Below are 13,881 nucleotides of genomic sequence, written 5' to 3' on the forward strand. Positions count from 1 at the left end.
ACCCTGGGGAGCCTGGCAGGTCCCGTGCGCTCACCAGTGAGCAGCCTTACTTTTTACTCCCTTGGCGGTGAAAGGCCAGCAGTTAGCTTCTTGCCTGGAGGCCAGCGATGAGCTCCTGATTTCTCTGTGGACCGCCTGAACCTCTATAAGACAGGCTTCGGGATTTGCTGGAGATTCTTCTGTACGGCTCGGGGCTAACACGACCATCGGGAGCGCGGGGCTCCTCCAGGATTGCTTGGGCCTGAAGGCAGCTGCTGCGGCAACATGGTAAGCAGCTCTCAGCATCCTCTGTCCTGACTTTCCCTCAGCTTCCATCTGTTGTGGCCCTATTAATATCAAAATGCATATGATCTAAGAATGGCAGTCATTTCCTGAGCACTTGTAATGTGCCAAGTGCCTCATACCTATGATCTCATTGAATCTTTACTACAATCCTGTGAGGAAGTGACCTCTCATTCTCAATTTCCAGATGAAACAACTGAAGACGAAGGAGATTTGGTGAAGGGCCAGGGTCAAACAGATGGAGAGATGTGAGATCAGCAATCGACCTGCACGATCTGACTCCAGCACCATTATTCTATAACCCCAACAACAGTCCTCAAAAAGAATAAGCACTATTATTTCCAGGTTAGCTCATGAGCAGACTTGGCTCAGAGAGGTTAGGTAATTTACCCAAAGCCACACAGCTATAAGGCACAGACAGCAACCTGTCCAGCTCCAGAGCCCAAGATATTTCCTCTAAGTCACACCCTGCTCTGGACTCACTGCAGCTGTATTACATCCCCAGCCAATGGGTGGCAGGCACAGTTAAGTAGGATTGAGTATAGAATGTGCAGAGTCGTCTTTGTAAGAGAAAGATTTAGGTAAACTTTAACATTTTGGGACTTTAAAAAAAAATTGCTTCTTTGAACACTGAGTTTTTTCCAGGGATGTCACAGCTCCCCTAAGATTTGCGTGCCACCAGTCAGCGTGAGTCCCTACCCTCCTGATGGTCTGACTAGTTTAACAGTGCTAGTTCCTGAGTGTTGTAGAGCTTGGGAACTGTTTGTCATCCTTGGCCACTCCAACTAGGCCCTCAAATGCGATAAGTCTGTCTTCCCCAGAACTCCTGCGACCTGTTGTGTGAGAAGCAGATACAAAAGGCCTGTGGCATAAACTGGACAAATTACGTGGACCAGCCAGTCGGTTGCCTCATTTTTGCTCTCTCCGGTGGCAGAGAAAGTCCCCTGATTTCAGCGCCCAGGAGAAGGGCACATTTATAACCAGGAGAGGTGAGGGGGCTGCCCTCTGACCAATATGCTCAGGGTTCTTGAATGATTCGCTGTGCCGCTGGCTTCACGAACTGCCAAACACCAAAGACCAAGTATCGTCGCATGTCTCTCTGACTCAAAATTCATCATACTGAGAAACATTATCCCACGTAGCTGTAGCCAGCAGCAGACTGCTGATTCCTCTGTGCCTCAGTTTCCTTCGTCACACGTTAGGAGGATGTCACTGGCACTCAGGACTTAGGCAGGGGCCATGTGTTTTCCTTTGACCTGCTTCTCTTTTGCAACGATAGTGAGGAGAAACAATTGATATCTATGTTAACGTTGGGTTGGTTTTAAATGCCTGGGGATATTTAAAGATTTTCATGAATTCAGACGTGAGGCTTCAGTTTAGTACATTTTTATTCGGTACATATTATTAAATACCGGCTGTGTCCCAGGGGCCGTCCCGACACTAATTTGAAATATAGATGAATTACACTTACTTTCTGATTCTGAGAAGCTTGTAATTTAACAAAGGAGAGGGAAACAATTTATATGTAAAAATAATACATATGTAGATATATACACATACAGGCCCATATGTGTGTGTGCGTGTGCGTGTTTGTGTGTGTGTGTAAGTATTGGATACATATGTTGATAGAAAGAGAAAGAAAGAAAGTGTGTGTGACATTTTAACATAACAATCCTGTGGTGAGGACACAGTGAGGCTAAGCACTTCTAGGGAGTCCTAGACAGTTCTGGAGAGTGCTGTGCATCTCTGCCAAGGATGCGGGCTTATAACTGGCTCACACATGGGGAAAGGTAGAGCCAAGAAAAGATGGAAGAAGCGGGCAGACCTACTTCCAGTACCGGGAACTGGAAACACATTGAAGGGGGCGCACGCTCTGCTCCCAGGAAAGAGCTGCTGGAGCTAAGATTACTCTTCTTCCTGTTGGCGTTGGCCTCTTCCCCTTTACAAAACCCCATAAATGAAGATCCAAACTTATAAATCTTGAACCTGATGTTAGTGAGATAGAAGGACTCTTCACTTTATGAAGGTATCTTTTTAAAACTGAGCTCCCTTGGTACTTTCAAATATAATCCATCACCTACAAGCCCCCGGGTTAGGAAAGTGAGATGGCCTGAGGCGGGTGTACTGCCCTCCACTAAGCAGGGGCATCTATGGACTCTCCTTTTTCTATCAAATTTTTTTAAGTCTGAAGGAAGGAAAGAAGGCGAGTCACAGATAAATGAGCAATCCTAATAGGAAATTCTTTCTGTTAATCCCAGTGCTCTTTATTGTTGGTCCCCCCCCGCCTTAATTTCCTTCCATTTTTTATGTCTTCCTCCACACTTCCTCCAGGAGAGTGACGTTCTCGTGCCCACACACAAGCACCCCTTTTGTCCCTGTTGTGTTTTTGGACTCTTTGTTCTAGCCCAACAATTCCCTATTTCAGAGACGATTACGATAAACCACGTCTAATTCTGATCTGATTTCAAATTTAGCTCATATGTTTTCTCTATGGAAATGACTTTTCCCTACGTCGAGAATAAGCACAGATATTAAACAAGAAAACTCACGAGAAATAGGATGAAGGTATAATTTGTTTCCCCAAGAGGATGTCATTGCACTTGTCCTAGAAGGGACCACTCTGATGTCGGACTGGGGATTTTATGCTTTGTTTTATGAAACATGATTTTATCCATGTTTCTTCTCTCCTTTTGTGCTCTAGTATGGATTTATCAACACCTGTCTGCAATCTCTTGTGATAGAGAAATTTGGTGAAGAGACGTGGGAAAAATTGAAGTAAGTATATTAAAGGAAAGGCGAAGAATTCCTGGTACGACTGGTAAGCTTCCAGTTTTTTTTTTTTTTTTTGAGGGTTATGGGTTTTTACTACCCTTTTGATTAAGCCAGTTAATTGTTACCAAGGAGATCCATTTAAGTACCTTAAACATACCTAGAAGATACAGAAACACCTGCTGTATCCTATCTGTTAAGGAAAGTATCAGTCTCAGCCCCTTAAACCAGCCTTCAAACATGGTCCCCATGTGAATACGAATCGTAATCTACATTTTACTGGTTATGGGTTTTTACTACCCTTTTGATTAAGCCAGTTAATTGTTACCAAGGAGATCCATTTAAGTACCTTAAACATACCTAGAAGATACAGAAACACCTGCTGTATCCTATCTGTTAAGGAAAGTATCAGTCTCAGCCCCTTAAACCAGCCTTCAAACATGGTCCCCATGTGAATACGAATCGTAATCTACATTTTACTTCATGAGGGAATTCTTATTTGTTTTTTTTAACTGCAGAGGAAAATGCAACTGCATTATTTCCACTGCACATTAAATGGAGCTGCCAAAATCCCCCAGAAGAGGTAATATCCCTTTTTAAGTTCAGCCAGAATCCCTCCTTAGGTATTCTTTAGGTAACCATTAGATTTTTTCCTTTCTGCCACCCTCTGGTAAACTCTTCACACTCTTATTTACATCTAGTCTCCTGATTCCTGTAATCTTGTGCTATCCATCTACTTTCTTGGATGCTGCCAGCCTTAAAAAGTTAGAGGATGAGGCTGAAAGAATCTCAGAAATCATGTGGTCCTATGAAGAGAGAGGAATAAGAAAAAATGGAAAAATAATTAGCTTCCTCCATTAATCAATGACATGCAAATAGAAACTACTAAGCACTGCTTTACCTAGAAAATCTTCAAAAATTTTAAATGATGATAACTAATTCTGGTTAAGATGCAGCAAAATGGGTAATTGCTGATGGCATAGTAAATTAGTGCAGCCCTTTTGGAAAGCAATTTAACATGTACCAAAAACTTTGAAAATGATGAAGTCCTTTGAAGTAATGATTCCTATCTTGAGAATTTTTTCTTGAGAATCTATTTCCATAGAAACACACACACCTAGATACAACATATATATGCAATGTAATATAATATGCAAAACAATCCCCCACTCCAAATAAGATACAAACTTACATAGCTACTCGGTAAATTATGCAAATGAAAAATGAGACCAAAATAATAATAGTAATTGAATTAGAAAGATGAATGACTGACTCTTAAAAAATATTTATTTTCCTTATTTTTATGTTTTCATTGCTTTTGTAGTGTAAAAACAACTTAAAATTTTTAGTGAAAAAACAACTTAAATTTTTTAGTGCAAACTTTCCCTCACCCCATCCTACCCCCATTTTACAAATAAAATGCTTAGAGCTGAGAGTGTAGGAGACTTGTAAGCAGGAGGCTACAGTCAGGAGGAGCCTGGCAGGGGCTCCAGCCTGAGCCCTGCTTAGCCCACTTCACAGCAGCCAGATTCTCACACACGTGTGCCCTGGCCCCTTATTCTAGGGAAGGGCTCCCCCGAGCCAATTCCATAGCATCTATGGGGAAATTTGCTCAGAGCACCACAGTTTGGGTTGGAAATAGGAGCTCTAGCCTCATAGAGGCAAAGAATCCTTATTTTCCAATATTTTAAGGAGGAACGCTGAGTAGTTACGATCGGAGAAAGCCTGGACTGGTGGGTGCTTGAGAGATTAAATAGCCAAGATCTTCTCATTTTACAGGTGAGAAAAATGAGGCTTTGAGATGGTAAGTGATTTGCCTGGGACTGCACAGCAAGTGGGCAACAGGGTCAGGATGCAATGTCAGTATCTTAAATTTAGTGCTCTTTTTCTAACCGCCTAAACTGCTTTGGAGAGAGAAACATTTGAAGACTCTGAGACTTTTTTTTTTTTTTAATGGCTATTATGTTGTAAAGGGTAAACTCAGTAAGAAAAGGAAAGAAAAAGACTTATATTAAGTACTTACTTTGAGCCAGGTCCCTTCCATATGATCTTATTAGAACCCAATGAAAACACTGCAGTTACTGTCTCCTTTCACCCAGAAGGAAACCGAGTCCCAGAGAGGACCTTGCCAGGGGCCACACACACAGGGCTGGGGCTCAACACAGCCAGTGACTACAAAGGCTTCTCTTTCAAATGCGCCACGCTGCCTGGGGAAAAGCGTCTGGCAACAGGGATGCATTTCCACGCACACCAAGGGTCTGGGTGAAGAGAGAAGGGCATCTCTAAGCACGAGTTTACTGAGCCTATATGGTACGCCTGGTACTGCTGCAAACACAGGGGCACCGGGAGTCAGGTGGGCCTTTTAGCCTGAATGTTTTATAATCTGTAGAAACATCACATATATACCTGGAATGTCAGATGGGAAACGGGTAATTCGCTCTGTCACAAACTGCACAGGAGCAGGTCAGTTGGCCAGAGGGTCAGCTGCCCCTACCAGCGAGCAGTCAATCTTAGGAGGAGGAGGAAGAAGGAAGAGGCGGTAAGCACAGACTGGCCATTGGGTGGACATTGCAGGATTGGGTGGAAACCAACTTGGGGAATAGGACATCTGTACTCTTAGGATATTTGTCACTGGATGTGGCTGCAAGTCCCTAGAAAGAGCTAGTTAGTTTCGGCAGGGGCTATGGGGCTACAATGTTGGGGTCGAAGCCAGATGTGTTGCTTACAGTCTGTATGACTCTCAGCAAGTTACTTGAGCACCCTGTGACCCAGGTATTTCATCATAAAATAATGATAATAAAATTAGCTAACCTCATAGGGGTTGTTGCAAGTGTTAAATGAGATATTAGGGGGGAAAAATGCCTGGTCAGTGTTGAGAACTGGACAAATGTGAGCTGTGTTATGAAGTTAATGCTCACTGTTTGCTTATTTTCCAGATGCTGGTCCCCAGCTGGGTTGGGGAGAGGGAGAGGGGCAGTGGGGTGTGCATTCCACTGGACTGGGTTTGAGTCCTGGCTCGGCAGCTTGAGCAGGTTGCTTCACCTCTCTGAAGCTCTGTTCCCTCATTGGTAAAATGGGAATAATGTGCTTATCTTCTGGGGTTGAGGAGAGGATTGAGTGGGAAAATCTACCTCCGAGGACATTGTAGGTACTCAGTAAATGTCGATTCCCCCTCGGTAAGGTGCAACATCAGCGTTAGACTGTGTTTGACATTAACAGGCGCCACTTTGCTGCTGGTCAGATAACTGCATTTTCCGTCTTGACGAGGCAGATGCTCCTCTAAGGTGTCTTCTTTACCCAGAGGAGACCTGGCTTCTTAAAATTAGTGTAATTTGGTGCATCTGCTTTTTTTGGCAGGGGGGACTGGTTTTCCTGACACCCAGTGGGCCATTATCCAGCATTGCCTGAGGACCCCCATAAAGGCTAGTGACCAGCCTGTGAGAGGGAGGGATGGACTTTTGCTGGTTAATTTGACTCATGATTCTTGTACCATCTGAACCTTCAGTGTCAGCTCAGTTGGTGGCTCAGAAGAGTCTGTCTGGACTAGGGAAAAGGTCAGAGCTCTGGAAATACCTGGAAATAAATAGAAATAACTGGAGCACTTAGACACAAGTGGCAGTCAAACAACAAGATTTGGTTTACCTATAACAGGCAGGGAAGATGAGCTCTTTAAAAGAAGGCCTCTTGCCCTCCCCTACATTACAGAACAGATGCAGCATGGCCAGCTATCAGGACCTTGACTGAAATATTCAACATATCTTTGCAAATCCTGGAAAAAATAGCTCTCCATGAATAAGTGGAAGAGGCTTTTTCCTTTGGCTCCTTGGTGCAACCCCACTGAAAGGAATGGTACATTTTCTCTCCCTGCTCCTGGAGGGGCCGTTCTCATGGCATTCTCAAACAGACAGGAAGCCCCGGAATCCACAGGCGATAAGGACATTTGAATGAGGGGTGAAAATGGCGCAAAGGAATTAGAGAAACGTGTCCAGGAACAGGGAACCCAAGCAGGCTATATCTTGAGTGTGTCTCTAGATTTTACAGCTTTAATCTTGAAGCACCAATTTTCTGCTTCATTGACTCTCAAGGGACATGTTTGTATATAGAGCACTAGACATCTATGTGATTGCACTGGAAATGCATATTGAAACCAAAAAGCCCAGCCTATCTAATAAGTTTGACCGGCTATGAAAATTACATCATATTAGAACTTGTTAATAAAACTATAGTGCAGAAAACTCAATTTATAGAACACAAATTAAGACAAGATTATTTGCTGTGCAAAAAGATTTGCTTCAAGCTACATTTAATACCAAATTCCTTCGTACTTTAAAAATAGAATTTTAGCTAAAAAAGAGGAACATCAATTTCTATACAAATTTTAAGAAGAAATGATTAGGTAAAATAAAGTATGTCTCCAGATTTTATGACATAATTTTATTTTATATGACATAATCAGAAACTGATGTTTCTCTTCTTTTGCCTGTATTGTTTATTTCCCCCTCATGTAACCTAAATTTATAGATTTCTCGTTATGTGAACCACTCTTTTATAACCTCTTGGCTAAAATCTTTATCAAGACGTAACAATGAAAAGCTACTAATAGATCGGGAAGAGCGAGGCCTCTGGAGTCAGATAAACCTTTACATTTTGCCTGGCTCATTTACTAGCTATTTGACTTGAGCAAGTTTATTTAGTCAATAAGTTTTTATTTAGCTCCCAGTATATGCCAAACAGAATTCCTGGCACTAGGAACAGTAGTGAAGGAAATAGATAAGGGTGCTGTTCTCTAGGAATGTGTATTTCAGTGTGAAATGTAGCATTTGATAGTGACCAGGGAGAGAAGATGCCAGTTTCCCCGAGGTGGTCAGAAAAGACCTTTTTGCAAAAATGATATTTGAGCTGAAAGGCAGGAAGGAGATAGCTTTGAGTCATGAAGTATATGTATCTCATGCCGAGAGAACAGCAAGTGAAAAGGTCCTGAGATGGGACTGAGTTTGGTGAACTTGAGAAGAAAATTCATTGTGACTGGAGTACCATGAGCCAGAGTCCAGTACGAGATGAAGGTTAAGGATCAGAATATATAGATATATATAGGAAGACGGAAAGAAGTTGAAATTATATGCTAACTGTGATGGGTTACTGAGGTCTCTGGGCCATTTTGTCATCACTTGTAAATAGGGACAATAGTGATGCTCAGCTCATCTGCTTGTGAGGATCAGGGTGACTAACACGGGCGCAGCATCTGGCACTTTGGTTGTGGAACTTAGCCCAGAATTTTGTTTGTAAGAATCAGCAGTTCACTATGTGAACTAAAGTTTACAGTTTACAGGAGTTAGTGGAAGGATTCAGGGGACTCACAGAGCTCAATTGTGGGAAGAACAGAGAGACCTAGAGGAAATGGAAGCTCAGTAGGCTTCTGTCGATTTCTGTGCCTCTCTTCATATTTACTCTATTTTCCTGACTCTCTCTGCAAGTTTCTTAATTTCTAGAGATTGCCATCATCTGATTGGCTCAGTTTCTCAGTGTCTCAATTCTGGACATCTGAGACAGAAGATTGGATCAGCCAGCTTCTGTCAGGTACCCATATTTAGCCCAATCAGGTGGACTTTGGAGAGTAGAGTTCCTAAGAAGAGGTTCTGAGTAGAACCATCATGATTGGCATGTCCTCTCCATGTACAAACAAACACATAGAGATGGAATGAATGGTAGGATGATCTATATACATAAGAGTGGAAGGTGAATCAGTGAATGGTTGATGGATGGATGACCACAAGCCCAAACTAATCCATGTAGGAGGGAGGTGGTTGGCATGATGTAGCTTCTCTCTGTGTCAGGGGTTCTTAACCAGAGGTTTATGGATGGGTTTCAGAGGGTCTGAGAACCTCTGAAATCTATGAAAATGTATACATATGTCTATAAGTATTTTCTGGAGAGAAGGTCCCTGCCATTCATCAGAATCCCTAAGAGCTCTATAACCTAAAAAGTTCAAGGATCCCTCCCTATACATTCTTGGGATGTTTGTTCTTACTCAATAAGAAATGCTCTTAACATTCTGACATCTTAAAGAGCATCCCTTCCAGTACACTGAAATATTATTTGAGTCAGAACAGGGTGGTTCTTATTTATTCTCTTTCTGCTATACCTCTTCCATTCCATTGACTCACCATGCCTCTTACCCCTTCCTTAGAGGCTGAAAGCACCTGCTCCCTCCAAGTTTTCTACTTTTTCCATAAATAAAGTCTAGTTAAAAAGTTGCTGAAAGTAGAGAGTTTCTACTTTGTAATTTTTATTGGGGAATGCTGCCTGTCTCCCCACTATCACTCCATCCCTGGCCATGAATGTGTTTGTTGATTTTTCTGAGTGCCTAAAATCATAGGTCATCAGAACTAGAAGGGCCTTGAGAAATCTACTTGGTTAGGATGTCTCAATGGGGGACTTGCTCCCCAAAAGATCATATCAGAAAATCCAAGGACTTAGGAAATTTTTAAAGAATGTATTGAATATTGCAACATTATTATGTATATGAAATAAAATTGTTTTTCTAATAAAAGCCATTGAAAGTAAAGCTTGACAAATGGTTTTGTTAGGAGGGAATATATAGAATATAATTTAGCAGGAATAGAAACATATTATAAGGTTTGAACTTATATAATTTGGAGAGCCTCTTTTTAAAAAGAACATAAAATTACAAATAAAAATTTAGCTAAAAAAGTGATTTAAAAACCCAACAGATAACATTTCTTTGTTATTAATGTCATTAATTAGTTATCTCTCCCACTTTTATGATGTTTTCTCCTGCATCTTTGGCTGCTTTTGGTGTACTCATTCATATGGCAATGATTTAATGAGATCACTTTTCTATACAGAGAACAGAATGAACATTTTCCTAACAGGGCTGGCTGAAAATTTTTTAAATTATATATATGTTTTACTGATAGTTTAGACAGATTTCTTTCTGTACATCTATAACTTTCTCCTCAGGTTTTTATTTTATTTTATTTTTTATTTTATTTTTTATAGAGATGTGTGTGTTTCCTGGTGGCAAGTCCTAGGAGAACACCAACCCTTAATCTCCCTCTAACATGTCTCACCCCTCTGCCCTCACTCTCCCGCTGCTGCTTTAGGGCAAGTTCTCTGGGAATCAGATAACTGCAGCCTCTCCTTTGGATGCCTTTTTAAGGGGTCACATTAGAGTCTGGGGTGCTTGTTGGGTCCACCAGGGGGAGGTGGCTCTGGAGGCTGGGTGGCCTGTTGTCCTTCCCACAAGCACCCAGGACCGCCATCAGGGTACACAGGGTGGCCCCTTCACCCCAAGCTAGGGATGACTCCACACTAGGGGGTGCTGGGCAGGGCTTCTGTCCCAGAATCCGTAACTTCATTAGCTCACAAAGCAAATCTGATTCACTCTGGGTTTAAATTAGAAGTTCTCAAAATTTTCTGGACTCAGAAAGTCTTTTTGCTCTTAAAAATTATTGAAGACCCCCAAAGAGCTTTTATCTATTAGTATTCACTACATTAGAAATTAAAGCTGAGAAATTTAAAAAGTGATTATTTATTAATTCATCTAAAAATAACAATAATATATCTATTACGTGTCAGCATAAATAACATATTTTATAAAAATAACTATCATCCAAATAAAAAATTAGCAAGAAGAATGACTGTTTTACATTTTTACAAATCTGTTTAATGTCCGACTTACTAGAAGATAGCAGGATTCTGTTGTGATCTGTGGTTTTTTTATGAAAATATATGGAGAAAACATAGAAAGAGGAAGTACTTTATTACTCTTTCGACAGTGGAGAGTCATTTAAACCTTATGAAAGCTCTAACGGTGGTAGTTTTTCAAAGACCAGTTACAATGTTGAGTGTGAAACCACATCAATGACCTTTTTCATACTCTGTTACATAAAATCCTGTGGCCTGTGTTACACTTGGAAATAAATCTTTGCCATCATTCAGTACTATCCACACACTAGTGATCTGGGAAATAAAATATTGGCTCACTGAATCATGCAGATTTTGTGAATGTTGACATGATACATTATACAATATCAAATATACAATATACAATGTCGATATCACCACAATTGCATCTAAGTCTCTAAGAATTGGAAAGCTAATGAGCTCACAGTAGCATATGGAAGTTTTACAAAATTCTGATTTTCACTCAAAAGCTTCAGTTTTATCATCGACAACAAATTCTGTCAGTTATTTTTCTTGAATGACAAGCAACATTTTTTTTTTTTAAGAAATAGTCTGCCAAATATCGAAGTCTGAGCAACCGTTCATCAGTGATTCTCTCAAACAGAAATGATGTTCCATGAAAAAAGGGGCTAATTCAGCTCGCAAAAACAACTGTAAAAGTGCTTTTGCTTGAGGTGACCGTCTGCACGTCTATGTGCAGGACTTCCCTTTCATCACACAGATCGTTCAAAAGATGTGTACTCAAGGCCAAGACTTAGTGAGGCTGACAATTTTGCTGCTTCATTAAGGACAATCTGAAGTGAAACTGGCATTTTTTATTAACTGCAAGTGTGTGGCAATGAAGAATACAATGCCTGCTTAGTACAGATTAGTGCCACTGCCTTGGTTCATGCTAAGGACCAACAGTTTTAACCACCAGTGCATATGCACAATTAGCACAATGTCGATCAGTAAAAAAAGGCAAATACTGTCTTTATGATGAAAGTGATTTTGATCTCAAAGACACCTAAAAGCATTGTAAGGACTCCAGGGGTTCCATGAACATACCTTGAGAACTGCTGGTTTAAGTGCCAGTGACTTTCTCAGCAAATCACATCATGTATTGACTGGGGAGAGCAAAGGGGAGGTTAGGGGAAGGTTGTACCTCAAAATCTCCATGGAAACATTGACCTGACCCAATACCATTATTGTAAAAAGATGAAGCGATGAAGGCATAGTGAGATTTGTTCCCAGTCGTCCAGCTTGATTGTGGTAGAGCCAGGATTCACTTCTAGATTTTTTTACCCACACACAGTGAACACGTAAGCCTCTGTCAAGTCAGGTTTCTCATATTTCCTAAATTCTCTTATAAATATCTATCAGGCTCCTGTTGTGTGCCAGTTACAATGCTAGGTATTCAAGACATAAAATCAAATCAAATGACATTTTCCTGACCTTTGGGACTCTGTAGTCCAAGAAGCATGCAGACAGGTAAAACAAAAGTTATAGGTGCAGCCGGAACTAAGACAGGTAAGTTTGGACAGGCTTGAGAGCTCAGAGGAGGGACACCTGACTCTGACTGAGGCTCAGAAAACTCAGTGTCAGTGATTTTTAGCCTGAGTTGGGAAAGAGGAACAAAAGCTATCCAGATAAGAGGGAGTAAGGGCCCGTCCATGGAGGAGAGTCATGGGAAGGTAAAGAGGAAGGAACTGGCATGACCAGTCTCAGGTACTTTGAGTAGAATGGATGGGGAGATGGCTGGAGGTGAGGGCAGTGGAGGACTGTATGTGACGACCAAGAAGTAAGGACTTTATCATAAAAGTCTTGGGGGCGCTGGAGAAGCCCGCTGGAGGACCGGCTAGAATGATGGTTGGTGCTTCTTCTAAATACCAGATGGTCACAACAGCAGGACAAGCTCTTCCACTGTCAGGGCCTCACCTTTCCCGACTGTACCTTGAGCCACACAGTGACACACAACTTTGTTATATGAATTACCCACCTACCAAAAGGGAGCTTTTGAAGGAGTGATTACTCATGGCTTGGGACTGATCCACTTTCTTGGCCTGTAACTTGATATAAAGTGCTATTTCTTTTTCCGTGGGTTTTATGGCTCACCTCAGACTCTTAGAAACCATTACATCAGTTTAGTAATGAACAATGTAAGATCTATAATTTTTAATCTGTTGCTTTGACAGATTAAATCTTGAAAGGGTTCTGAGCAGTGATTTCTAAACCTGAGACGGTGGTTAAAAATATATAGATTTCCAGACACCAGCCCCAGGGCCCGGGAATCTGTATGTTTATTTTGCTCCCCAAGTTATTCTTGACCAGGCAGCCTGCTCCTGGTTTCCTGCCCAGATAGTTTGAGTATCACTAGGATCTAATTAAAGAAGAACACACATTTAATGCCTGACTGTTCCAGCGAAATATAGATTTGTCACATCTTCTGACTAGGTGTAAATATGACCACCTATGTGGTCGGCATTTTTCATGTTACATAAGTCACTCCTCTTTTTGTGATCTGGAAACATCAAACTCTCTCTTTATTTCCCATATTTGTTGCTTTTCCAACTCCCAATCTCTTCAAAATGTTTTCTGATGGTCATTTTTCTTTTCTTCTTTTCTTCTTATTCATAGGCTTTGTTATCTCATTAGAAAAGTATCAGTGGTTTATTTTTTTTAATCTTGATGAACATATTGTTCCAGTAAAGCGGTTTGAATGACTATATACACAAGCATGCACTGACTCTGTGGGAAGTGCTACATGCAAGATCATGGAGATCAATAAACAAGGCTGACAATCCTGTGTAATCATAACAGTCTGGGCTTGTCTGGCATTCCAGAAATGTGCAACATATATACAAACCAAATAAATATTTGACACTAAAGTATTATCAGTTCAGCTTACAGGAAAGAAGAGGCTGCCAACCCCAGACAGGGATGAATGGGTGGTCCCACCAGAGGCCTGAGGAGTGCCACAGAGTTAGTTACGTTTCAAAGGGTCCTGGAGACGATATAATCCTTCTGGGGCCTTCACAATAAATTATGACAACATGTCAAGTTTAAACTTGAGTCTTTCCCACCATGTTTCTATTTTGCTTATAGGCACAGAAGGAGGGCACACGTTATCACACAGGCCCACAG

The 13,881-nt window shown here is 41.3% G+C and overlaps 1 protein-coding gene across 1 annotated transcript in view; it reads left to right on the forward strand.

Annotated features, from left to right (window-relative positions):
* Positions 1 to 384: 384 nt before the first annotated feature.
* The window catches only part of LOC102889391 (guanylate cyclase soluble subunit beta-2-like), a 75,484-nt gene continuing 61,987 nt past the window's right edge, over positions 385 to 13,881 (forward strand). Inside the window, 2 exon segments of the mRNA XM_025044786.1 lie at positions 385 to 498; positions 2,984 to 3,057. Of these exon segments, the coding sequence (XP_024900554.1) occupies positions 385 to 498; positions 2,984 to 3,057 (188 nt within the window).

This window comes from Pteropus alecto, unplaced genomic scaffold, assembly GCF_000325575.1.
Source record: "Pteropus alecto unplaced genomic scaffold, ASM32557v1 scaffold413, whole genome shotgun sequence".
Lineage (NCBI taxonomy): Eukaryota > Metazoa > Chordata > Mammalia > Chiroptera > Pteropodidae > Pteropus > Pteropus alecto.